The following is a 26,912-nucleotide window of genomic DNA, read 5'->3' as shown; positions in this document are numbered from 1 at the left end:
CACTTCAGTGCTAACGTGCAGATTTTAAGCAGATGAACCATCTTGGTTTGGTGTGTTATCATGCCTTTGCTAACAGCTCTCACACAGAGCACAGAGCATGGGGGGGGGCATTAGTTCTGCAGGTATTTGTTCATCCACTCACAAACTGTTAAACCTATGACAGCAGTGATGACAAGTTATGACAGCTCACTGTGAGGGGGAAATTAATATCTGCACCAAACATCCATCCATCCATTATCTACCGCTTATCCTGTTCAGGGTCGCGGGGGGCTGGAGCCTATCCCAGCTGTCATTGGGCGAAGGGCGGGGTTACACCCTGGACTGGTCGCCAGTCAATCACAGGGCTGCACCAAACATGTAATCAATCAAATAGCGATCAAAGAGTCATCTCTGCACCAGCTGACATGCAGACATTTTTATCTCTTTACCTTTAAGGTTAATATAAAGTTTTATAGCAGCATAAGAAGCAACAGATCAGCATCAGTGGATGAAAAAGCGCAAACACAACAAAACAAAAAGATGGATGACTACAGATACAACTTCAACAAGAAGTGAAAATCCAAAGAAGAAGAAACAAACTCGACGCTCAGATGAAGCAAACAGTCTGAAAAGGAAAGCGACCGTCAGCCAGGAAAATCAAGAGTTACAACCGGAGCCAACCGTGGACGTCTGGATATGTAGGAAGAGCACCTCTGACCTCTGCCAGAAGGAGCTGCCAAGGAGAATGAAACTGAAATCTAGGGGTCAAGGGTCAACAACTAGAATTTGATTAACTGTATTTGATATGCCCATTTTGCATGGACCACCCCAACATGTGGGGAAGGCGACACCCAGTGTGACAGCTCCTTCTGCTCCTAACAACACGAGTGTAGTGTAACCCTTGGATTGGCCCAACGGCTGAAAGGTTTAAACTTGTGCTCATGTCCGTGTGTTAGCATGATCCGTGTCCCTGTTAGAACTGTTCTCGAGTTGTCGGATGCTGTTTGACCAAGGCCCCAAAAAGAAGGGCAGCACATGAAGGGCAGATACACAGACTGTTTAAAAGAAGTGGGCGGAGCCTCTGTGTGAACACGCAAAGCAGACTGTCTTAAACCTGCATTCTCTCTAATGTCCAGCAGAGGGGCACTCCACTGGTTGATCCTATAGAAGTCTATGAGAACATGCTCCTCCTCCTCTCCTGATGTATTCCCTCAGTAAACATGTTCCTCATGACTTTATGGTCTCAGTCTCTAGTTTCTTCTTCAACACAGCATGATGTTCATTTAGTCACTGATGCTCCCATTGAGAGTCACACAGACCAGGAAGAGGGGAGAGGTTAGGGCGGGGCTACCTGTGATTGACAAGATGCTGCCATGATGACCTGTCAATCAAAATAAAGACGATGTGTAAACACTTCTTATATACAGTCTATGGAGATCCAAGTTTTACAGTGCAGGCTGAGACCCAGTGAGCTGCAGCCACACCGACATCTCTCCTTGTCACAGACTGTTACCCTGCACGTTTTGGCCTCAGCTAACAGCATCACATCCGCCTGCTCCGTGATCAAAGCCCCCAAATCTCTGCTCCCCCCCGAACATCCGCTCCCTGCCACATTGTCCGCACTCCGTCAATATCTCCTTGTAACTCTGCCGGGCTGTGATTCAGCGAGCTTCGCCCGGCTCATTCTGCTCATTGTGTCACTTGATCCGGTGACAGAGTCTGATCTATTTGTGCAGCTCTTTTATCCCCTCTGTGAAGGGCATGTCAGCTCCATGCAGGACACAGACATGCTCTACATATCCTGCTGATTAGCTGCATGAAGATTTATGTACCTGTGACTTAACACACTTATAAACTTCATGAAACATCCTCCATTCATCCCCCTTTTAGAAGGCGTTCAGTAGTTAGGTCTTGAGCAGATTTAAAGGCACACACCGGAAGTGTAAACACCCAGACATACCTTCACTGTGGTCCACAAACACAGCACAGAGCTGACACTGAAGGCATCATGGCAGCTTTTATTCACTGTGTGTTATCGACTGTCTGCTCGTCCCTCGCGCTCCATTTTGCTGGTTTAGGAGGCCAGCAGAGAAATCGATGGATCGCTGGCCTGGGAAACCCGTGAGAGGCCGGGGATAAGTGGAGGCGGGCCAGGCCGTGCAGGGTTTCATCAGAGCTGGAACAGAGCAGGGATCAGCTGTGAGGACGGAGGCGATGGAGTGGAAGAGATGCAGACAGATAGCATGATGAAAATCACAGAGAGACTCGGAGCGCTGTTTCTTTTGCTCTCGTCTTCATCAGGTGGAAATATACGGCTAAATGAAATGTTTGACCTTTAAAGAAGTAGAAGTTTAAATACAGACACACACACACACACACACACACACACACACACACTCTCCGTATGGCTGATGTTTCAGGCCCGGCAGGAGAGGAGAGTGACCCTCAGTGTCTGAAGCATCCAGCAGAGCAGAACTGTGAGCAGCTTTACTGAAGCATTTAAACTGTTCAGTCAGTAAAGATAAAACACAAGAGAACCCTGAAGCTGAGAGTTTGTTTTCTTTACTTTCAGCAGCTTCAGTTTTCTCTAATTTGATGGATAGTCATGAAATGTTGCAGATGCTCATGTTCCCCAGAGGAATGATTTTGATCACCAGCCAACAGCAGGTCAGGCTTTCTTTCTGTCACTCAGTGAAGCAACTTAAAATCTTCTGACAGATGGCAGACGTACTTTCATGTGTCTCATGATTTTAATGATCGCCTGACCTTCTTCCTAAAGAGTATTAGCTTTGTCAGTTTTAGCATGTTAGCATACTTATATGTACCTTTAAATGGTAAATGGTACTTATGTACAGTTTTCTAGTCTACACTACATGTCATATTCACTCATTCACACACTGATGGCAGAGGCCTCGTGCCGATCTCCAATCAGATCTAAGCACATACACAGTCTTACCTTTGGGCTCAATGTGTGGTTCAGTGTCATGTGACTGTAGCAGTGAGGGATCGAGCCACCAACCTTCTGATTGAGAGACGACCCACTCTACCACTGAGCCACAGCCGCCCATACAGCCTTACAGAGCTGCTCGCATGGCTGTGAATGTTAGATTCATTCTTATTGCCGCTCATATACACAACCTTATTATTGGACTGTCAGTAACTGTAGTGCAGGGCTCTCCCTCCATCTCATTGGCCTGCTCTTATCACTGTGCTGACGGTCCCCTCCCCTCCACACCGGACTGACATAAGACAGCATGTAGCCTCACTTCCAGTGAGTGTCTGTCTGAGTGACAGTGAAGAGGCTCTGGGGTGAGAATAAACTGTTTCTTATTAATTCAGTATTTCATTACGATGCACGCTGTTCTTTAGAGATACAGATAAACAGGTTAATATTCCAAACAGCAGAGTGTCAGACAGCGTGTCCGCTGTGAGGTTCATTAATGCAGGACAATAATCGCTCTCACACACGTTCTGTTATCTAATGTGTAGTTTCAGCTAACGTGTGTTTTTACATTCAAATAAATAGAGACCACAACAACACAAAAGGAACATCTGCACACTCTGAATGTTGTATTCATATATTGAACTGTACAAATGTTTAACTCACTGGATATAAAGAACATACCTGGTTGTATTGTGCGTTAGATTACAGTCATGTAAAGGTCATATTCACTGTGACTGTATTTCTTGTTGTTCTGTGTGCAATGGGAGCAGATGTCCCTGACTGTGGCAGACAGAGCCGTTGGGGCTGTTATCGGGGCAGCAGTGGCAGATGCAGCAGGTGAGATAAACTCTGTGATGATCAGGCTGAGCACAAACTGAGACAAACACACTCACTCTGCTTCCTGCAGTTTACTCCGTCAGGCCTTCTGCTGATCGTTTCATTAACAGGTTCATACGGTCTGATTCAAACATGTCACGGTTCCACTATTCACCACCCGTCTAGAGTCAGTAATGCTATGCTACATGCTAACACATGAGGTTTCAAACAGAGCTGCACAGAAGCTTTATCAGTGTCCATCAGCAACATCTGAACATGCTGATAGGTACAGGGAGGTTCCTTTAACTTGTGTAAGTCACGCCTGCTTCGTCAGCTGATCGTCCAACTGTTCATTTTAAACATGAATCCACCGTCATCACATACAGCTCTGACTTTCACTACACATCATTTATTGTTGGCCCTCCAGAGTTTGTCATCAAACATCATTGATCATGTTAGCTGCTGAAGTCAGCAAACTCGCCAAGTAACATATCATATAGTAACACTAACCAGCAGGCAAGCTATAGTTAGCCAGCTAGCTCTTACTTAGCTGTTCTGCATGGATCACTGTAGTTTGCTTCCTAACGTTAGCTGATAAGAACATTTGTAAACATCAAGCTAGCTCCAGGAGTCTGGATCAATAATCTGACTTTATCCACTCAAAACAGGATTAGCTAGCTAGTTAGCTAGTTAGCAATTTGTCTTCATTAGTGTCAAAGCTAACGTTAGCAAACCCACTAGAAAGTCCATCCATGAATGTAATAACGGCTTCACTAGCTCAAACTCTCTGTGCTTTGTGTTGGACTCTTTGTTGTGGTGGGTGTCTGTCGCTTGTTTACATAAGTGGACTCCATTTTCAGCTTTGCTCACTGCTGAAGAGAGGAGAGGCCATCAGGAGTGCACGTAGATGTCAGTGTTATATCTGACCATAAAAACCATCGTGAGTCTTTAACATAGAAATCAGGAATCAGACTGTAGACGACAAAGAAAGACGGGAAGTCTTATTTTATAAGTTGAGTTAGAATCCGTTCACACACCAGCAATACAAAGTGAATAATGTCCTGTTTGAAGAGATTTACATGGAATAAAACTCAACACACCTTTAACTGTTTTCAAACTCGTGTTTAGATTCAGAGTTCTTGCTCTCCGGTGTAACTCACGTTTACTTTCCTTTCCATCCTGTCAGCTATCAACACACTGTTTATATAGTGGCTCATGTCACACACAAAAACAAATCTACTGAATGTTCCACTGTTTTTCTCCCTCTTTCCTGTGTGTGTGTGTGTGTGTGTGTGTGTGTGTGTGTGTGTGTGTCCCACCCTCTCAGCCCAGCCCATGCACTGGATCTATAACCCTGAGCGGCTCAAAGAGGTCCTCTCTGATCTGGAGCCGTGTCCTGAGTTTCGTCCTCAGTCGGCGAATCCTTTCTACCTCAGGACGACGGGCGAGCAGACGTGTTACGGAGACCAGGCGTTCGTCCTGCTCGAGTCTCTGAGCCAGTGTGGAGGTAACAAAAACAACCATGTGTCTGCCAACAAGGAGACAGGAGCGTGGTTTAATCACTGACACCCTCATCAAAGACCACGAGCGATCAACATGGTGATTTTGTTACTGTGGTGTGTTTACAGATGTGGATGTGGAGGACTTGACCAAACGTACCTACAAGTTCTTTGGCCCGGGAACCGTGTACGAGCTGCCTATCAACGACCCGTACAGGAAGAAAGGAGGTCTGTACCTCACTGATCAGCTTTAATATCTTTAATAAAACACCAACAGGTCATATCTTTATTATGATGTCCATCAATCATAAACCAGCAGGATGAGAGAGCGCCTGTGTCTGTCTGATAGAATCACTGAACGTCATGTTTCCTACCTGCTGAGGGAGAGGCCCTCTTTGTGACTTCCTGTTCTGGTGTGGATGTGATGAACACACAGAGCTGCTGTAAATCACCTGAACAGAGCACCTCAGGGTGACATAGACTGCACACGTCTTTATGTCTTTATGAGACCGAGCAGCTCCACCTGCACAAACACTGCAGGAAGAGATGATTGTTTCTGTCCCTCAGGCGTCTCTGATTCTATCGACATCATAATTATTCTTTATTAATGAGGACGAGGCTGTGAAATAATGAGGTTTATATCTATCAGGCCCTAAAGCCGTCCTCCCCATCGGCGGCCCGTGGAGAAACGGGAGCCTGAAAGCTTTCATCAGAAACGTGGACGCAGGCAAAGAAGAAACAGGTAAAGACCACAGAGAGCATTACGACCTCCCTAGGCTGGGTCAGACTGTTTGACCTCTCTCCCTCTGTGTGCAGGCTGTGATGTGGACTGTCAGATGGACGGAGTCACTAAGCTGGCCCCGGTGGTGGCCATGTTTGCAGGCCGACCTGACATGTTGGAGAAAGTAGAGAAAGCCGTCAGAGTGACCCAGAACAACGACATGTGTGTGGCTGTGACGCTGGCTGCTGCGAGGTGGACTCTTCGGTCAATCACAGGTCATGAAGTCATTCAGAGGGAGTGAAGAGAAATATTTAATGTTTGTCTGTGTAGGTTTCTGGAGCATTTCATCCTGAACGGTGCTGATCCGGACGCTCTGGATAAAGTTCTGGCTCAGCTGAACGACCCAAAAAGGCAGAACCCCCAGGAGCTGGACCGAGCTGTCATCGGTGAGGACACACGGCTTTAAGGCTTCATTACTGTGAAGATTTAACATGTTGGTTAACGTGAAAACCGCCGTCTCACCGCGCTGAGCGACAGAGCGGCGAGAAGGGATGCTGGCTGACGATGAGGAGAGGAGACGTGTTGAACTGTTGACCTTTAAACACCACAGTTACTGTACGTTTGAGACGGTGGTGACTCTGCCAGGTGTCTGCCTGTCTGTGTTGCATCAGGCTGATTCTGTCCAGCCTGGGAGTTGCTTAGCTTAGCTTAGCATAAAGACTGGAAGCAGGGGGAACAGAAAACTCTCCTCAGGAGAATTAAGATTTTATTTCCAGAATGTTTTCGCTAACTTTCATCACAATGAGAAGTCCGAAGAATGATCCGGTGAAGCTGACTCCATGTTTAAAGAGATCGGTGTCAGTGTGATGATCTAACTAAAAGGTGAATACATGTGACTCTTATTTATTGTGGTGTCATATCTGCGAGCACAAAGTTGCTGTAATCTGCCTTCGTGCTGCCTTCACAGCGTTCCACCAAGAGGGGCTTGGTCTGAAATCTGTTCTTCTTGATGTTTCAGTTGGAGGATTTGCAGAAGTAAAGAAGGAACTGTTTTATTTTTCTCTTTTCCTTCCTCAAAACGAGCAGAGCAGGAGGGAGACAAAAACAGAACAGAAACAGGAGTGACGGGAAATCCAGACCTCAAAATCACAACATAATATGGCACCAAAGATGGATCCCACACATAGAGTGAGTTTGTGCTCTAACGGTCCCTCTGTCTTCCTGTGTCCCTGCTGCAGCTCACATCCACCAGGTGAAGGAGAACCTGACAAAGAGCAGCCCTCAGCTGATCCCTGCTGTGTTCACTAACACCTGAGGTGAGTCGCTCTGGAGCAGTGGGCTCCAGGTCTGTTCACTCGGCATGTTTCACGTGCCCTCCCCGTCCTGTAGAGGATGCTCAGTCTTTGATCTCCCGACTAATGGCCTCCCTCCTCCTTCCCTCTCATTTCCACTTCCTGCTGAGCGGAGCGTCTCAGGTTTAACGGGCTGAAAGCTTGAGATGCTTAACGTGCTCCTCAGATCTGTTCATGGCCTGCTCTAACTGTGAATTAATCTGATTGTTAAAGCAAATCAAATCATACTAAGTGAATCATACGCTGAGATTTAAACCCATCGATTCACTTGTCTCAATCTGTCTCTGTGTCTCCTGCAGCTCTGCCCGGTGCGTTCCAGGGAGCGCTGCATGCCGTCCTGACGCTGAACCAGCTGGATGAGGCCGTCAGGGACACGATGCGCTGCGGGGGATGCACCGCCAGCCGAGCCTCCTTCATAGGAGCCTGCTTCGGAGCTCAGGTATACTGCAGGATACTGCGGGATACTGCAGGAATACTGCAGGAATACTGCAGGAATACTGCTCTCAGGGATATTAAAGAATCATTTGTTCATCATTAGAATTTTGTATATGAGAAAATCAGCAGGCTGCAATCAGAAACAGTTTAACACTCGTTTTTCTTCCTAAACACTGATCGGTGGAAACTTTTTTATCAGTCTGCGAGTCACTGCAGTGTTATTTGTTATTTAGTGCATACAGGCTGTCAGTAGTATATGTATTGGGTGCTTTGAGTTCAGGGGGAAGAAGACAGAGAAGGTAAACACGTGTTTTTGAGAGGGACAGCCTCAGAAGGATGAAGGATGACTTCTTATAGCTATAATTATTAAATGAAACATTTCAGTTTCACAGTGAATGTTTGTAGTGCACAGTGCACCCCCTCTTCACTGTCATCATGGTGTTACAGTGTATTAAAGTGCTACACAAAGTAGAACCTCTGTTTACGTAGCTGTGTTTAAAGGACATCGTTCACTGTCCACTGGATCACTTAAAGAGTACTAAGTTCGTTCTAAGTCTCCCCTGAATGAGACTCCTTTCCTGTCTCACGTTCACCTGTAGTTCCTGTATGTGTCTAATCAGTATCTGAACACAGAGTGACCTCCTGCTCTGAAAGGTTAAATACTCTGCATGTTGTTGTAAACGTGCTTCCAGCTCATCATCTTGACTTTGTGTTTTCAGAGCGGCCTGCGGGGAATCCCGGAGTCGTGGACGAACAGGACGTTCAGATTTCCTCAGCTGCTGGAGCTCGCTGAAAACCTGATCCAGAAAAGTCAGAAACCATAGTTCAGCTTTTATTCTGACCTGAATATGATGTTTGATCAAGTATTCATAGAGTAAAGCTATTTATAGAAGACGTGCTCTGGCTGCAGATGCACTTTGACATGACAGCACATGACAGTCTCATTCTCAAGTCTCATGAATGAAGCTCGAATCCTTTTGTTCTGTCAAAGCTGCGTCGCGTGAGACACAGAAAGTCAAGGATTCATGTTGCGGAGGACATGAAGTCAAATAAAAACTCTCATGGCTCCAAAATGTCTGGGTTTTTTTTACACAGTTTATGTTTCTTAATCTCAGGAAACATGAAAGTCACTCTGCTGCATGAGCTTCTGCTTCCTCTTCATTCTTTAGGAAGAGAAAGAGCAGATAGACGCACAGACTGAAACCTCCTCCTCCCTCCGAGCAGCTCCTCCGTCCTCCTAAAAGTGCTGACTTTTATATTCACGTGTTTAAAGCAGCCGCCCCAACAATTCTGAGAGTGAGCCAAGCAGAAAGTGAAGCCAGAGACTTAATATCTTTGACATAGTGTGGTTTTAAAGAATGCAGCGTGTGGGCTGCTGCTGCAGGCCGCTCTCTGTTTTACAGCTTAAACTTGTTGACAAATGATAAATAGTTTGAGCTTGTTTAAATCATTTCAAGGTGAACGCTGTAAACCTAGATGTACACTGGTTTTACATGTCGTCCTGGCAGAGATATAAGACACTACTGTATGTGTGTGTGAAGGGAATAAATCCAGTTTTATCATCGTGTGGCCAACACGAGAACAAATGTGTGGATGAAGACAGGAGCTGTCTTTTAACTGTCTGTAGCTGCAGCCGGCGTTAGCCTTCAGAGGGGAAGCTGTGTGACTCCTCTCTCTTCCTGACTTCCTCCCACGCAGCAGGTAGCAGCGTCTGTCCGCCATAATTACATCCAGACCTGTTTTTGTTTTCTCAAAATCTGCCAAAGTCCAGTTCTTCAGATGTTCTCTAGGAAAGAAGAGACGCTTACATAAGATATTATGATGCAGGAATATTATCCTCATTTTGTCAGCACTCATCAGCATGTGCGTGAAGCCAGATAGAATTTATTGCAGGAGAAAGAAGTTCACATTTATTAGAAGAAAGGGTCAATCTCACACAGCCAGCAGCACACTGTTCTTTACACCTGGATATATAACACCTTATACCCCTCCCTCTAAGGACAGTGTATAGGCAATAGAAGGATTGTTGGTACTTACTCTGACCATTCCTGGGCCTTGGTGGATATTTCCACATTTTGGTTGCTCTTTACATTAAGAAATAAACTCCACTAATGCTGCCCTACATGCTACGAAACATTCTGTGCTGGTTCCCCGTACACCTGCTATAATAAAACATTATAAAGCAAAATCCTCTCAGATCGGGAACTGCTTTTATTTCAGTTCAGGGCTCCTTGACTTGAAAAAGTTTGGGACAAAAGCTCGACACCAACATAGAACTGTAAATGATTGCATGGCGTGCTTTACATGGTGCAGATGAAGCTCTTTCTTACAAACCCAGGGTGTAAACCAGCAGGACAGTCAACAGAGAGGGAGATTCAGTTTAAAACGTTTGTCTTTGTAAACATACTTTCCTATCGTTGTTAGTATGCGCATGCGCAGCAGCTGTCCGTTGTGAATCGAGTGGAGATGTGATAGCTCTTGTCTGTGTATACGATCTTTGGCAGGATCAACAGCTGGGTGGAACTCCCAGAAAAAAAGTTGCTTCAATGACATTTTCTGTAGTGATGGCAGTTTGACTGTGAGCCGAGCTAGCTGTGTAGTAACGTGTTCATCTCCCCCACTGTGCCATGGACTTTAACGTGAAGCGGTTAGCCGCAGACGCCGGTACTTTCCTGAGCCGCGCGGTGCAAGTAAGTCTGACCGTTCAGCGAGTTTGTGGAAGTTGTTGCTAATAGACGTTAGCCGTTAGCTCGCCTGCTAAACAGACACTGCTTGTTATTTTGTAGCATTAGCTGCTAAGTAGCGTCAGAGAGAAAATTCCATATCCTGGAAAGTTAGCTTTCTCATTATTAGCTATAAACAAAAAACGATACGCCTAAATCTCTAAAAAAGCCCTTTACGTTTTATACGTGTTCAGTATAAGCATCAAAGCTTATTTGAAAGCTAGCTTAGTCCGCCCAGTTTGCTAGCGTTAGTTGACACCTTGCATCAAACACGCCTTTGATGACACATCAGCTAATTTAGTCCTCTTTATACTCCTTAACTGTCCGGGCAATATGTTATGTCATCATTATTGTTAATATTTGCTTCTTTTACAGTTCACAGAAGAGAAACTGGGTCAGGCTGAGAAGACGGAGCTGGATGCTCATCTGGAAAACCTCCTGGTGAGAGCTGAGAACACGAAGCAATGGACGGAGAGGATCATGAAGCAGACAGAGGTGTTACTACAGCCCAACCCAAGTAAGACAACACATCTGACCATAATATATTATTACTCCATAGTGTCACAATTAATTATGTAGTGATACTGTATCAATGCTGACTCATTCTGGACCCTTTTCAGGACATGTACCCACCCTGTGTTTGAGCCAAACCCCACGTAAAAGTCTGTCAACTTAATGCCGCTCACCTGACTTCACTTATCAATGCTTTTTAAGGTTATAACAGATTTCTAGATTTTCAAGATGTTTATTGTCACTCCAGTTATACAAGTACACTCGTGTGAAATACTTATGCTGGGACGGTCTGTTTAGAAAGGGTAAATATGAATTACAATAGAATAAAAAAATAATTAATTCATTATAATGAAATCAGATTTCTTGTGTGTTATCAGCTCAGAGACTTCAGGCGACATGTTCGCTTCATAAGAAGGGCTGAACATAAATCTCAGAGTTGTTGTTGGACACTCGTCAGTCTGTGAAGTCTGTAAGCTCAGCTGTGTCTCAGCTCACACCATGATGCCAAACTGCTGTAACACAACAAACACACACACACACACACACACACACACACACACACACACACACACACACACACAGCTGCTGCTCACAGTGTTGGATACGGTAAACTGGATTTGTTCTACTTCATGTCTAACATGCCACAGATATGCTGCCTGTGATTTTCAGTCATGTGATGAACATGAAACAAATTAAATCAAGTCCGAGGAGTCGTTTATTCTCTTACTGTGTTATAAAAGCTTCTACTTAACAAATGTCCGCCCTAAATGTTGGGCTCCATCCCTGATGTCTTATGACTGTGTAATTGAGTTTTCTTGTTGCATTAATCTGCAGATGTCCGGCTAGAAGAGTTTGTGTACGAGAAGCTGGAGAAAAAAGCCCCCACGCGGATGAACAACCACGAGCTGCTGGGACAGTCCATGATCGAATCAGGGAATGAGTTTGGTCCTGGAACAGCGTACGGTGAGCGGCGTCTGAGCTCTCTGATATACTGACACCTTAAAGGAACATTCAACACCTGCTGGACACCAGTTAACTTTCCCTCTGGCTCCTTGTTCAGTTTATGTATCAGATCATCGGACACAGTCCTTCCTCCAACGTCCCTTTGAGTTATGACTGATTCTGATGTAACATATGGTGTTTTCAGGAACATTAAATCTTTGCTGCTCCTCCGAGAACTTCATACCTTAAGATTTGTTCTGTTTGCATTAACACCGCCTTTAGGAACATGTGTGTGGCATAAGCTGTCCCGTGGTTGTGTGTAACCACATACAACAACAACAACAAAGATGGAGGACGGCGTGTGGTGGGTTCATGATGATAACAGACATTCAGACTGCACTGTTGGTTTATTTCTCTGTGTGTTGGTCAGTGTTGTGAAACTCCTGATCACAGCCTGGATCTATAAAGTGATCTGGTTACAGCATTGGAGGCCGAGTCACATTCATTCCTGTGGTAGATCCAGCTGACTGAGTCAAACTCTATGACTTCATCAGAGGTTGAGCAGCTTTCAGATTGCTCTGCACGGTGGGGTCCACAGAGCATGCTCACCAGCATCTCCTTTAACCCTCACTTCCAGCCTCGGAGGATCTGAGGCTTCTTGGGTAGAAAATAACTCTGCATTCAGCAGTTTGTGAGTTTCACAGCTTTAGTGTTTGCATCCTGTGACTGACCTGAGAGTTGTAGTTACACAGTTTCACCTCCACGTCACACTGGCTCCTCTGGGCTTTAGAGGTGTTTTGTTTTTAAAGATGGCTGCTGCCCACTCTGCTCTAGCTCGTCTGCTCAAACAACCACCGTGCACTTAACGTCTGCATGAATCACAGTACATGAAGTCACTCGAGGCTTCGTTGGTGCTGTGAGAGAAGCTACTCTGAAGACATCTGATGGTTCCCAGTTCTTACAGTGCAAAACAAAGAAAGGGGCGGAGCCTCCTAACTGATCTTAGAACTGTGAGAAAGTTTCAGTCTCCTGTCACGGGTTGTAGTGAATCTGTTTGTGCCGTTCACAGGAAACGCTCTGATTAAATGTGGGGAGACGGAGAAGCAGATCGGGGGGGCGGAGCGAGAGTTAATCCAAAGTGCTGCCATCAACTTCCTCACACCTTTCAGGAACTTTCTAGAAGGAGACTTCAAAACCATCCTGGTGAGTTGGTCCGCTGCTTCAGTCACTTTCTCTTTCACTTTGTCACTGACCTTTGACCTTATATCTGGAGCTGACTCTCTGTGTGTGGAGAGTGAACATGAGTGAAGACCGTCACTATCATTTTACAGCCTTGATATCAGAAATAATTTTGACCTTTGACCTCAGTCCAAGTTAAGTTTGTATAAAGATATTTAATGCTAGATTAAATAAAAACCACGATGGAAGGTCCTTCAAAGGGTTACCTGCAGGGCTTAAAGGTCATCTCTGCACCTGTCATGATAATCATGTTATTGACTTATCGCACATTATAAGGGCAGACATACAGACATATTGCCTGTTGTGTTACATGGGAAGTCCCTGAAGGCTTAGCCAACATGATGCCAGAATAAACAGTAGTGAGTTCTCCCAACCATCTCTATTACTCAGTCAGTCTCTGATCCCATCGGCTACAGTCTGAGACGATACAGCCTCTGGGCACACCAGCGAACATGCCGGGCGGTAAGCGATAATCGACTTCCAGTAAAGACTTCTTTTCCGCATGCTGCATCGTTACAGACAGAGAAACCGTTCTCTTGTGATTCACTCGTTATTACGAAGTCGGGAAGTCTGAATGTTGGCTTTCGTGACACAGCGTCAGGGAATTATTCTCGAGTTAAAGTCGAGCTGAAACGGCATCTCGAGAGTATCTAGCTTCCGTATCGTGACGTATTTCTGTGTGAAACAGGACGTGCAGGCGGGACATATCATGAGAGGGATTTGATTGGATCGTTGAGAAGTGGGCGTAGACAGACGTTCTCCACAGCGCAGTAGCTAGCTAACTGACCGAGCGCTCTTGGTGCTCTGCGGCTGAATGTTGCAGATTGATTGGTTGAAATTGTTTGGTCCTAACTTACATAAGCACGCATGAAATGTAGTTTTACCAGAAGAAAAAATGATCAGATTTTGATATAAGAATACGAAGAAATGGATTTTCTGTATTTTTTTGGCCTATATTGTCAAACAGATGCACAATGTTACCGTGTGATGAGATCTAAAAGGATTAAAGTGACGTTTTTCGTTTCACCTCGACTTAAAATTTTAGATCTAGAGCAGATTGTTAGCTGTTAGCTGTTAGCATGCAGATGTCTGCTTATAGAGATTAATAAGACGCTAAAGATCGCTGTCACATGACGCTGATGGGAGCTGTGATGTCATTACGGAGGATTACGTTCCACCTGCTTTTGCTCTCCTCTTGGACTGTTTTTGCTGCATATGCCGCAGCCTGCTGATACGTGATTGGTCGATATTACTTGGTCTACAAGCGTAGTTCAAACAGAACACGTTCCTGCCTACAGATTCTACATTTCTATGTAGAATCTGTAAATAGAGATTATTACTCGGTTTAAGCACCTGAGCCAACTGAACAGAAAGAAACTGCTATTAAGTTATTTTAACGTTTTTAACATTGTTATGTCTGAATATTCTTAGGAATTAAAAGTTCATTAGTTCTTGAACAGGTGTGCTTGCATATATTTTCTCTTATATCATCATTGCGTCAGTGGCATGAGAGGGTGACAGAGAATCACATCGTTCAGCAGAATGAGCTCCTTTATCATCACTTCATTTTACTTTGATGGATCTCCGTCTCATTTGAAGGTTCAGCTAAGTTTAGTCAAAGCATTAATAGAACTTCCTGTTGCTCCTTCACAATAAGAGCTCTTCTCCAGCTGATAGTTGCAGAGCTGTTACAGGACATCAGCTACAGCTACACGTGCATTCAGTAGGTGAAAATGTCCCACATTAAGAAGAGAAGAAGAAGAGACAGAAACAGGGACGCGGTGAGATAAAGAAGTTCACGTCACACGTTCTTATTGTAAGAAAAAAACGATTTCACATTTTTCCCACAGAATCTGAAGTGCAGCATTAAACAGTTGTTACTCCTCCTGACCTCCTGACCTCCTGACCTCCTGCATGTTGATCACCTGATGCTCAGAATCCAAACTTCTCAGGTTGTCCTCCATCGGCTGACTTCTGAGTGTTTTCTGTGTCTGTGTTCAGAAAGAACGGAAGCTGCTGCAGGTCAAACGTTTGGATCTGGATGCAGCCAAAACTCGGCTAAAGAAAGCGAGGATGACTGATGCTCGAGCTGCAGTAAGTAGGCACACGCACACACACACACATTCATATGTTGTTTTAATGTGTGTGTGTGTCACTGGGTCACATTAATGCTGATTAATCGACAGTGTCTGTCTCTGAAATCATGCTACCTTCCTGTCAGGCTGTCAGGGCGTTTCCTCTCGTCCCTCCGTCACACCATGACTGACACACAGTTACACAACGTGAAGCTGACCGTTTATCTGCTGCGACTCGCTCACAGTCACATGACGAGCCGCTGTGGGAAGTTTACACTTCCCTTTTCTGGAAACTTCTTCTCTTGCTGTGGTGGCTTTATTTTACTTTGACATCTGGATCAGTTTTCTTCCTCTTCTGGTTTCAGGCTCCACGCTTAGAACAGCTGTTTGTATTAAGAAGTAACAGAGGAAAATAACTGAGAACATCCAGTGTGTGTAAGACCTCAGGACAAACAGGAGAGAACTGAAGACGCATGAAACCAACAGTGATACAAACATCAGTGTTATTGATGTCTTTAGTATTCTGACTCATGCTGACCTGCAGGTTTGATTCATTGTTATCTGTTCACATGTCTACTCACAACAACACCTACAGGTGGAGTTTCATGTGTTTGCAGGTATAAGATGAGTAGATGTCACGTCTGTCCTCTCTGCAGTCCTCAGGCTATTTACAGTAAAGTTGTGTCTTTGATGTTTTCACAAAATCAGGAGTTAAAAAAACCTGAACTTAATTTCTATTATCGTTTATTTCATCATCTTTCTTCTGTCGTCTTCAAACACCAGTGACCCCCCTGGTTTGTTCAGGGACCGGACATATCTCTGAGGCCCCACGGCAGCTTATCGACAGGCTGAGGTTAATCTGCACAAACAAACATGGAGAGCAGACTGTTGGCTAAATACAGGAGGGCTAAACGTTAGTTTGTGCTGCAGAACAGCAGCAGCAGCTTTACTTTAACCTCAGTGTCACACACACATCCTATGGAGGCTGAGGCTGCGTCCACTCTGCTGTTTACACACCATCATGTGCACAGAGATGTTCTGACCTGCTGCTGCGTGCTCGGGTCATGTCTGTGTTAAGATGCAGATGAATCACTCAACACAAATCATTAAACAGTGAATGTTACAACGAGCTCGACTGCAGATCGTTTATATGAGTTAGTGTGCACGTCGCCTGACGTTGTTCTGTCATGTGTGCAATATTAACTCCTGTGTGATGATATTCTGTAATGTTTTTGACTGTGATAACAAAAGGCCTCAGACCATGCATGTTATTAAGTCATTAAGAGTTCAGTCTGTGTGACTGCTTAAGATTTCTTCTTTTATCAAACCAACCAAAACATCAAAAGACTGTCGATCATCTGTCAGAGCAGCAGCACGTCTCACAGGCTGAACCGTGCTCGACTGAGAAACGACAAGCGATGAATCCATCAACGATAAACATACAGGACTTTATTCATTTACTCTAAAGCAACCTGCTGCCTGTCTCTCTCTCTGTCTGTCTGTCTCTCTCACTCACACACACACACACACACACACACACACACACACACACACAGTGTAAGTATATGATGTGTTGCTGTGGTTGCTGCAGCAGCTGTGGCTCTAACTTCTGTGTCACTGTTTTTAAAACACAAAGCAGCAGATGTGAGCGGAGGAAGTGACAGAGGTGAGTGGAATGTTGGAGCGGCCATCTTTGAATCGCACACACACACACACACACACACACACACACACACACACACACACACCCCAACCCCCTGGTGGTGGGCTCGGCAGCTGCTGTGGTACCTCATGGAAACCTTGAAGACGAGTCGGAGAAGCAGACAAAGTCGTCTCTGAGTTCGAGGACAGCCTGGTCTCGGCTCCGCTCAGCTCCACCGCCTGTTTATGAAACTTAAAACACGTCTGCAGCAGCCTTTGTTCCAGCCGCGCACACACCGGATCTGAATGAGAGGAAGGGGAAACATTCCCCTCAGGTCACATGTTCACATGTCCTGTCCTCTGCCTGCTCTCCACACACTCAACTCTGTCATGTCACATACACACTCTTATTGTTCATCCCTTCATCCCTTCATCTTTAGTTCTGAGTTCGTCTTGTGGACCAACTGGTGGTGGGTTGATGTGCAGTATAAACTTTGATTTAATTATTAAAGTCAGACTGGCTCTCTGACGATGAAGAAGATGATGATGATGATGAGTGTCTCTGTCTTGTCCTCAGGCGGAGCAGGAGTTGAGGATGACCCAGAGTGAGTTTGACCGTCAGGCAGAGATCACCAGGCTGCTGCTGGAGGGCGTCAGCAGCACACACGTATGTAGACGGCACGGCCCGACTCACACCATCATCCTGTTGTTACGGTTTAGAAGTGCGCCTCCGTAAAGACATGCATTTAAAGACATCCTGACACACTCCCAAGAATGCTGCATCCTACACTTCCCATGATGCAACACGACAGCATCTTTTGGAGTCTGTTGCCAGACCTCTGCAACATAGTCAGTCTGCCCGTGCATACATTGTTAGTAGTGATGTCATTTTTCAAATGCTTCATATCCCTAAACTCTGACCAACACACGTGAGATGATGTGACGGTGTGAGGCGACTGTTACCGACTGCATGCCCCGTGTGTGTCGGGCAGCTTTCTGTCGCTCCACATGTGAAGCTTTGGTGCACAAAGATGTCAGTAAATCAAACCTTTAAACGTCAGATCCTTTCAGGTGAAGATGTGTAGAATGATCTCAGACTCGTGATAGAAACCATAAAACCTTGTATCTCTCTCTCTCTCGTCTCTCTGTGTATGTTTCCAGGCTCACCACCTTCGCTGTTTGAACGACTTCGTGGAGGCTCAGACGACGTACTACGCCCAGTGTTACCAGTACATGGTGGATCTGCAGAAGCAGCTTGGCAGGTGAGACACCTGTCTGCTTCGTCCTCTAGTTATAAACAGCTGGTAGTTTACAGAGCAGGTAGACGACTGCTCGTCTCAAGCAGAACGTGCAGGAGGTTTTAATATGTTGTTTGTACAGGACGAGTCGCTGTTCTGTGTTCTGACTGATAGAATCAGAGCAGTAAAGGCTCATGGAGGGTTGAGTAAAGGTTTCACCTTTCAGCAGGAAGAGGAAAATGACTCCCTCTGTGGAGAGGTCACAGAGAGGTCACAGAGAGGTCATCTTAATCTGATGAGATGACTCAGTAATTAGACTGAACCCGCTCTGCTTCAGCGCTCTCTCTCCTCCTGTCCCTCCTCCAGTTTCCCCTCCTCCTTCTCCAACAACAACCAGTCGTCCGTGTTGGGCGGAGCCAGCATCTCCGTGCCCACCATCCCGGTGTCGGCCTCCCTGCCCAGCGTGTCCGGAGGCCGCAGCAGCTCGTCGGGAACATCAGGAGGATTCAACGAGCTGAGGAGCTCCAACGGCAGCCGCAAAGCTCGAGTGCTGTACGACTACGACGCGGCCAGCAGCAGCGAGCTCTCCCTGCTGGCTGACGAGGTCAGAAACTTTATCCCTCTCTGCTCCTTCATGTCCTGCCTTTATTCAGTCTGTTCTCCAGTTTATATGAACCCAGGTCTCAATTTAGAAATCAGGAAGTCCCGTCACAGAGCACTTCCTGTACAGCATCCTATGTTCAGTGCAACATCACCTCTGAAGTGTTACAGGCCTGTGGTGGATTAACAATGAACCGTCCTTACAGCGTCAGTCTTACTCTCACACTCAGAGACGTGTGCAGCAGATCCGCTGCCTGTTTCTTAAACCTCCCTGACGAACCGGGCTGATCGATTCATGATGTCCACATCACGTCAGGATCAGACGTCCTCCTGTACTGGAGACAAACTCTGGACATGTTCTACTTGATGTGACGGATCAGTCACACTGCAGAGCTCGATAAGAGAGCAGTCAGTCTGCAGCTCTCACACTCACACACTGATGTGGGGTTCGGTGTCCACGGACACTTAGACATGTGACCGTAGCAGTCAGGGATCGAACCACCAACCTTCTGATTGAGAGACGACCCACTCTACCACTGAACTACAGCCGGCCCAGTGAAGGAGAAAGGCACATCATTTTTTACTGCCTTTAATTATATTAACCAAAACATGCATTCTTATAATTGTGACTAACAAAGTAAGTACCTGTTTAACATGTGATGTCCTGATGCCTCCATCGTTACCGAGATTATCTTCCAGCTGGCAGCTTAATCAAAGGACCGATGATGATTCATATTTATTTCTCATGTTGTCACGTGTCCCAGCTTTACTGTCAAACCCAAAGCGTGTGTGTTTTAATATGAAACGAGGCTTTAACTGACCGACACTGCGTCCGTCCTGCAGGTGATCACAGTGAGCAGCGTCCCCGGCATGGACTCAGACTGGCTGATGGGAGAGAGAGGAAGCCAGAGAGGGAAGGTGCCCATCACTTACCTGGAGCTGCTTAACTGAGGCCCCCCCTGTAAGCCCCCTGTGCCCCGCTGAGATCTCATATTTATATTGTGCTGCAGGGACAGGCCTTATCTCTCCTCCTTCAGTCTTTTAGGACGAGTTTTATTTTGTCAGTTTGAGCAGACTGAAGAGGACGCTCGAGGACTGAGGGGACGCCCCCCCCACCTTATGTGTACCTGCAGAACATTTGTAAACCTGCTTGTTCTCTGCCTCTGTGTTTGATGCCATGTAATCTGCCTTATGTGCCAGAACATCTCCCAACCTGTAGCTTTGATGTGATCGATGTGTTTACAGCGTGTGTGTCTGCCTCGCTCTGACCAACAGACTCGTGTTTTTAAAGTCTGATGTTTTATAACCCGTGATCTTACGATGCAGCAGCTGTTTTTAACAGTCGTTTGTGCTCAGCTTCATTCAGCCGGACGGTTTTCAGGTTGTTTATAATGAATTATAACATCTCAAAGTGCCTCTCGCGTCTCCAGCAGTATTGAGCCTCATATTTCTATTTAATTCATCAGCAGCTGTCGGAGACCAGCAGAAGATACACACCAGTTTAATCTCTGGGTACATCATTGATTAGTATTAAAGATTATTGTCTCTGGATTTTAAGGAGAGAAAAAGTAAATATATTTACTTTCAGTCATCACAAACACGTCTCATCAGGTTCCCCCTGAACCTGCATTTCAACTCATTCATGGAAAACAAGTTTTGTTACATTCTGGGAGACGAAAGTTCATTATTTCAGGCTGCTTTCTGTGTAACTGATGAGCATACTGTTGTAAAATAAATATACAATATGATGCATTAAAATATGAAAGCATAACTCGTCTTTGGACTTCATTTTAAATGTTTCTTTATTGTAGATGTATGATGATTCCTGGTGTGACCACTAGAGGGCAGAGCAGACAATCAGTGTGTTCATCTGTTGGTTCACACACCTGAAGAGATGAGACTCCTGAGATACACGAGTGTAACCTGTTCAAAAGAATTCGTTTTAAAGCACAAAGCTGCAGATTTTAACTTATTTTTGCTCTCTTTTGTCAAAATATAAAAACTTAAGAAAAGTGTGGAAACAAAAACTGTCAGAAGTAGAAAATTCTTACTTGAAAAGAGACGTTTGAGACTCCAGGTGTAAAACTATGTTTCTTTAGTTACTCATTTTAAAACCTTTGAATTTTAATCAGTTTGGTAAATTAAGATTAAAAAATCAGACGGTGGGATTTTTGGGACCTAAAAAAACAATCGATACAGTCATTCACACTGTCCTCCTCCCGACGCTGTCCCATTTGAAATGATCTGGGGATGCAATCATGAGCATGCAGTCTCATCTCACTATGAGAACACAGTGTACCACAGCTGGATACCTGTCTTCATTGGTTGTTGATTGCTCTGTTGATGTGCCACAGGGCTCGGTGTTAGGACCTCTTGTATTAGTTTATACGTGACGATCCCTGAAGTCGAATGCAGACGCCACCGTCTTCTTTGATCACGGCAAAGACAGACATGACGCGGCAGACACGTTAACATCAGTAAGTCTTGGCTGACACTTAACGTGAGTAACTGTTCGTTTGTTTGAGGAGAACTGGAAGCAGCCAGATATGAGTGTAGAGGGGTTCAGACTGTTTCACATTTTAAACACCTGTTATCATACTGACTCACAGCTGTCCTTTAACAAACGTGACGCAGGTGTGCAACACTGTAAGATTACATCTGAGGAGCTTTAGGTTCATATGAAACCAGCTGCCCCTTAATGCAGCAACACTGCACATGCTCTCAGTGACCACACACACACACACACACACGCACTGCATCACTAGCTGCTCACAAGCACACTCCACACACACACACACACACACACACACACACACACACGCACTGCATCACTAGCTGCTCACAAGCACACTCCACACACACACACACACACACGCACTGCATCACTAGCTGCTCACAAGCACACTCCACACACACACACACACACACACTGCATCACTAGCTGCTCACAAGCACACTCCACACACACACACACACACACACACGCACTGCATCACTAGCTGCTCACAAGCACACTCCACACACACACACACACACACACACACTGCATCACTAGCTGCTCACAAGCACACTCCACACACACACACACACACACACACACACACACACACTGCATCACTAGCTGCTCACAAGCGGGAAAAACGTCAAATAAACTAATAATAAGGAATAAATAAATGTGTCCTTGTTACTGAGGTTTGAGCTGAGTAACGTGTTAACTATTCTAATGTAACTTAAAGATATGAACACAAATAATTGTGAAATCAATGTTTACATGTTAAATAAGAAAATGGGATGTTTTTTATTTACAACTACTGAAAAGTAAAGAGCAGTGAGAGCGTCAGTCAAACAGTAAACTCGTCCAGTCAGTGCATGAAGGGTTAACTCTGGTTTGTTCTAACAGATTTATATGTAACAGGAAAAACTAAACGCGTACATGTTGATCGTATTTGGTAAGAGAACGAGACGGATCTTTAAACATCAAACAGACATGTTTTATGATGAACCACAATTTCCTTGAAGCGTACAGATACATGTGAGCAGCTGGGACACGAGAAGAACTTCTTACACATAGAAACACTGACACTAATGAAGACTGACGGGGGAGAGGAACATGAGCATCAGCATCATCAGACGGATTCTGACATACAGCAGCAGGCTGTGTGTTTCACTGCATCACTCAGCAGGTTCGTTCTTCTTCACCCAACAGCAACTTTATTTAAACAATCCTATAAAATAAAACAAGTTACAGGTAAAGTCTTTTTTCTTTAACAGCGATGCTGAAAGTTTGACTTGATTCATGAGAGAGTTGTCCTCCTCTCATGTGACCTCTCTGTACACGCACCATATTCAGATCCTTCTGTGAGCGCAGGCAAAGAGCAGCTGTGTGTCATTAGGGCTCCTCTCTGATCACAGCTTCATGAAGAGCTTTGTCCTTCTGTTATTAGTCACCTCATGCAGACCTGATACAGTCACACATTAACGTCTGATATGAAGCACTTCCTGTCCAAACAATGCGTCCGGTGCAGAGCGCCACGTCCGCGCTGTCATGAGAGCAGGAAGGCTAAAGAGGAAGTGGAGTGTTGCAAACGGCCCGTTGACTTGCTGAGAAGCTTCCTGTATGTCAGCCAACATGTTTCCATGTTTCAGCACACGCCCAGTAAAAACACTTCAGCATGTTAACCTTTGACCCCTGTAGCCTGTTTCCATGTACCAAAGGGGTGTCATGTGTAAAATGTGAACGAAAGCAAAGCGGGAGGAAAATGTGTCTTAGCACAAATGTGTTATTTTAAAGAAATGGACCTTAAACTGAAGCATCCTCACAGAGCAGCTGATACGACTTCTTCATCTCTCTATAAATAACCCCCCCGCCCCCCCCCTTGGATAAAGTCAGCCTCTTCTGATGAGCGACAACACGCTGAGGAAATGCACTTCCTCTTTCAACTGTCCTTATTTCTTTCATATGGAGCCACATGTTAACATGTAGGCCTGATTTCAGTTCACCACATGTCTCTGCTACAGAGGACGCAGACACAATACGTGACATGACCCTCGGGTGTTAACTATCTCCAACTCCACCATCTCTTTACAGCTAACGACAGCGTGGCGAGGTTCAGTGGTTGACATGAGAGTCATAGCAGGAACAAGCAAGATAAACTGCTGCTTATCTGATCAGTTAGCTGAAGACGCTGCTTCACATGAATTATCAGTTTGTCCCTGCTAAGAAAGCTGTGTCTGTGTTAGCCATGCTAACAGCTAGCATTGGTTGTTTGGTGGCCATAATACAAAATGTACAGTGGCCTGCAAGGACAAACACGCTGCAACAGCCCAAACGATTTTGATTAGAAGAAACGAGCTGCAAGGTCAGAAACGATGTAAATTAAAAAACACAAGCAAAAGTCCAAAACAAATTCAACGACGGAAAAGCGCTGCAAATACAGAAACGATGCAAAGTCTAAAAGAGCCGCTAGTTGTGCGGCTAACGGAAGCTATAATTAGCAGCGGTTACTTTAGCAAAGCTATCAGTTGATCAGGAGCCGAGTCTCATCAGAAGTTGTGAATTCTTCTCTCATGTTTTGAAGTTGTCAGTTGTACATGACCAACAGAGACGCTCCGCTCCAGCAGCGTCTAACATGAGAAAGTCTGAGAAGTAATTCATTCACTGTCTCGTCTCCCTCTCTCTCCCGTTAATTATGAACCTGTCACACCGAGCGCCCCCTACAGGCCTGGAGCACTTCCGTTGTGAGGGCTGTATTTGCAGCGTTTTTCTTTTCGTGTGTTTTCTGGGTTTGTGTGTTTTTGACTTTGCATCGTTTCTGTATTTGCAACTTGTTTCTTCTAATTGAAATCGTTTGGGCTGTTGCAGCGCTTCGCCCTTGCTGGCCACTGTACAAATGATATACCAATACTTGTGTGAATTAGCTAGCAAATGTTAGCTTGCTAAAAAGCTACACTTAGATGATAAAAACACAAGAAAAGGCTGAGGTATCTAAAAGCTGCAGTTCCTCTGGTGTCCACTTGAGGCTGTCTCCAGCAGTGAGTCAGTCCCCATAGAGCCCCATGTTAAACTTTACAGCGGAAATAAACATGTTTACAGCCTGGTACAAAAAACAGTTTGGGTCTCTATAGCTCATTTCTCTCTTCATGACAACTGTACGGGGAGAATCTTTATACAGCTCACCTGTTTACATTATATTAAGGCTTAAAGTGATGCAGCATTAGAGGCGGGGCCTCTTTGAGTGACAGCTGGGAGCTGCTAGCTGTCTGCTAGGTGTCCCCTCAGCTAACTCAGTCACTGAACGTAACCTCTGGGCCGTGTTTGTGCTGTTCGAGCCTTTTGGAGATTTGTTCATGTAAATATCAGACAGATAATCTGTGTGTGCGCTTTATTGGACGAACAGACCGTCCAACACGTCTCACACACTGTTTCTACACTCGGTCACATGATGCTGTGATTGTATTTATACGTTAGAACAGGACTGTTGTTGGCATTTCCAGGTGAAATGTTGCCTCGGGCACCAAGTTGGTCAGGGCCTGCTCTGACTTCACTACACTGACAGTTAGACAGCAGAACAACATGTCTCATGCTCGGATGTTGTTGTGTTGCATTCGCACATCCATATGCATGTGCGCTCTCTCTCTCTCTCTCTCTCTCTCTCTCTCTCTCTCTGTCTCTCTCTCTCTCTCACTCTGGGCGAGTGCAGTTCTTTTAGATATTACAGAAATGAATGTTAACATCTGTGGTTACAGTAGGCTGTTTGTACTGAAAACACCTCATCATGAAATGGTGTATCAGAAGTTACCACCTGCCCCGCCTCACCTGTCAGGTTCCGTCAGAGACCAAACATATTCATGAACAGTGGATAAAAACAAACACCAGTCACTGAGGTGTAGACACACACACAGAGATTACAGATCATATACTAAAGTAACTTTCCAGTTTCAAGCGGCGATTAAACGATAATCATCAGCTCCTTCAAAAGGTAGAGAGCACAGGTGATCAGAGAAACAGTTTGTCCTCTCTCTGTCAGCTGAACTGCTCTGAGATAAAACGACATGAATAATCACGTTAAATCTTTTTTAAATGATTTATTTTCATATTTTAGTTTACACCAGGATGTAGCAAATAAAGCTTTAGGTATTCAGTATACTAATCCAGTCTGCAGATGTAAAGGTGGTTATATTACCAGGTGTTGTCCAGGTGCTCTCAATCAAAGCTTTCAATCACAGGACAAGCGATCAAAGATGCTCTGATATCCAGCATCAGGTTTATTATTGATCAATACAGACATGACTTTGTGTTTCAGTCCCTACAGCTGCATGTGGTTATGGAAGAGACCGGCCTGCTGTGAGCGAGTTCAGAGAGCCACTGTCGTCTCAACAACTGGTTCAACAGTAGAATGATCTGTCTCAGCACCTGTTCAGGACGATCAGGCACATCTTTACATCCACATGTAGAGCACATGTGAGCCTGACCATTGCTGTAGATATGCTTTATGTAGATGTGACGTACACACCTGCTGTCAGAATGAATGAATGAATGTCCTTTAACCACTTCAGGGAAAAGTTCACTTCTCACTTCTCGTGTGCATTTATCTGTGAGACCACTTCTTAAAGACACAGCGCACATTAAGAGGGGTGTATTTTTGGTAACTCACCTCTAGTTCTGACCCCGTTACCACAGTTTATTTCACAAAGAGAAATCAGCTTCACAGACGTGTCTTTGGAAAGTTTGTGAAGCTCGAAACAAACTGGACTGTTCTTTTACTTCTTACAGTGTAAGTTATGTGGTCACAAGGTTTAAAGGGCATTCCTGTTTTTAAACCTGGAGCTTTTTTAAAACTTATCTTGTGGTCTCAATAACAGGTAAAAAAAAAAGTCTGTGAATGTCTCCAGTAGATGTGTTCCTCCTGCAGCAGTGAAACAGGCTGTAATGGCTGCAACATGATCCTTGATGGGTCAAAGGTCGTCCACTAAAAGTTCTTGTTGTTTCCACTGACAGGCTCAGATTGTTATTCTAAGTGTGTGACAACATGACAGAAAGGATCCCTACAGAGATAGACCTTTTTGTTACGGAGGAAGATGATTGTTTTAACCACACACAGACGTTACATCGCTCTCTGCAGACACACCAGACTCCATTCAGAAAAACAGTGATTTAACCTCGCAGTACACTGGAGTTGTTGCTCTGCCTCTGCCTCAAGTTAGTTTGTGTTCTTGGGCGACTTTGCAGTTTTAAACGGTTAGTTTGGAACAACACAGCCAACACATTATTTGTGTATCACATAATTACATAAAAGATGTAACAGATCAAGGCAAAATAAAAAACAGCTCCTGTGTTCTGTGAGCTTAAATCCCTGTTTTTGTCAATGGAGTCTGGTGTGCTTGCAGAGAGCGATGTAACGTCTGTTGGTCTCTCTGTCGGGATCCTTTCTGTAATGTTGTCACATTGCCTTGCCTTCATCAGAGCCCCATGGCTGCCGGAGGAAGCGATCTACTGGAAACTTTTTGTACCTTTTAGTCATTTAGACCACAAAACATGTTAAATTATGGCCCCGCTTTAGAAATACCAGAATTACCCTTTATGTTGGCTTTCAGCTGAGTAATCAAAATAAATTCCTCTTGGTCAACAATCTGCGATCAGGGGCAAAGTGTGTTCCGCAAATTAAAATTTCTTTCCGGTCAAGTGTTTCACGGCT

At 44.9% G+C, this 26,912-nt stretch overlaps 1 protein-coding gene and 1 pseudogene across 1 annotated transcript; both read left to right on the top strand.

Annotated features, from left to right (window-relative positions):
• The first annotated feature begins 3,260 nt into the window (after positions 1-3,260).
• Positions 3,261-8,819, top strand: LOC138596070 (crystallin J1B-like; annotated as a pseudogene).
• Positions 8,820-10,167: 1,348 nt separating this feature from the next.
• Positions 10,168-20,477, top strand: sh3glb1a (SH3-domain GRB2-like endophilin B1a). The gene is made up of 9 exons (XM_069667468.1): positions 10,168-10,436; positions 10,845-10,986; positions 11,817-11,945; positions 12,994-13,127; positions 15,165-15,257; positions 17,457-17,546; positions 18,041-18,141; positions 18,484-18,721; positions 19,561-20,477. The coding sequence occupies exons 1-9, from the start codon at positions 10,374-10,376 to the stop codon at positions 19,666-19,668; spliced, it is 1,098 nt and encodes a 365-aa protein (XP_069523569.1). The 5' UTR covers positions 10,168-10,373; the 3' UTR covers positions 19,669-20,477.
• The last annotated feature ends 6,435 nt before the right edge of the window (positions 20,478-26,912 follow it).

Source organism: Semicossyphus pulcher, unplaced genomic scaffold (assembly GCF_022749685.1).
Source record: "Semicossyphus pulcher isolate SPU_LCO1_2020_fin unplaced genomic scaffold, fSemPul1.0.p SCAF_18, whole genome shotgun sequence".
Taxonomy (NCBI): domain Eukaryota; kingdom Metazoa; phylum Chordata; class Actinopteri; order Labriformes; family Labridae; genus Semicossyphus; species Semicossyphus pulcher.
This window is presented reverse-complemented; position numbering and strand designations above follow the sequence as displayed.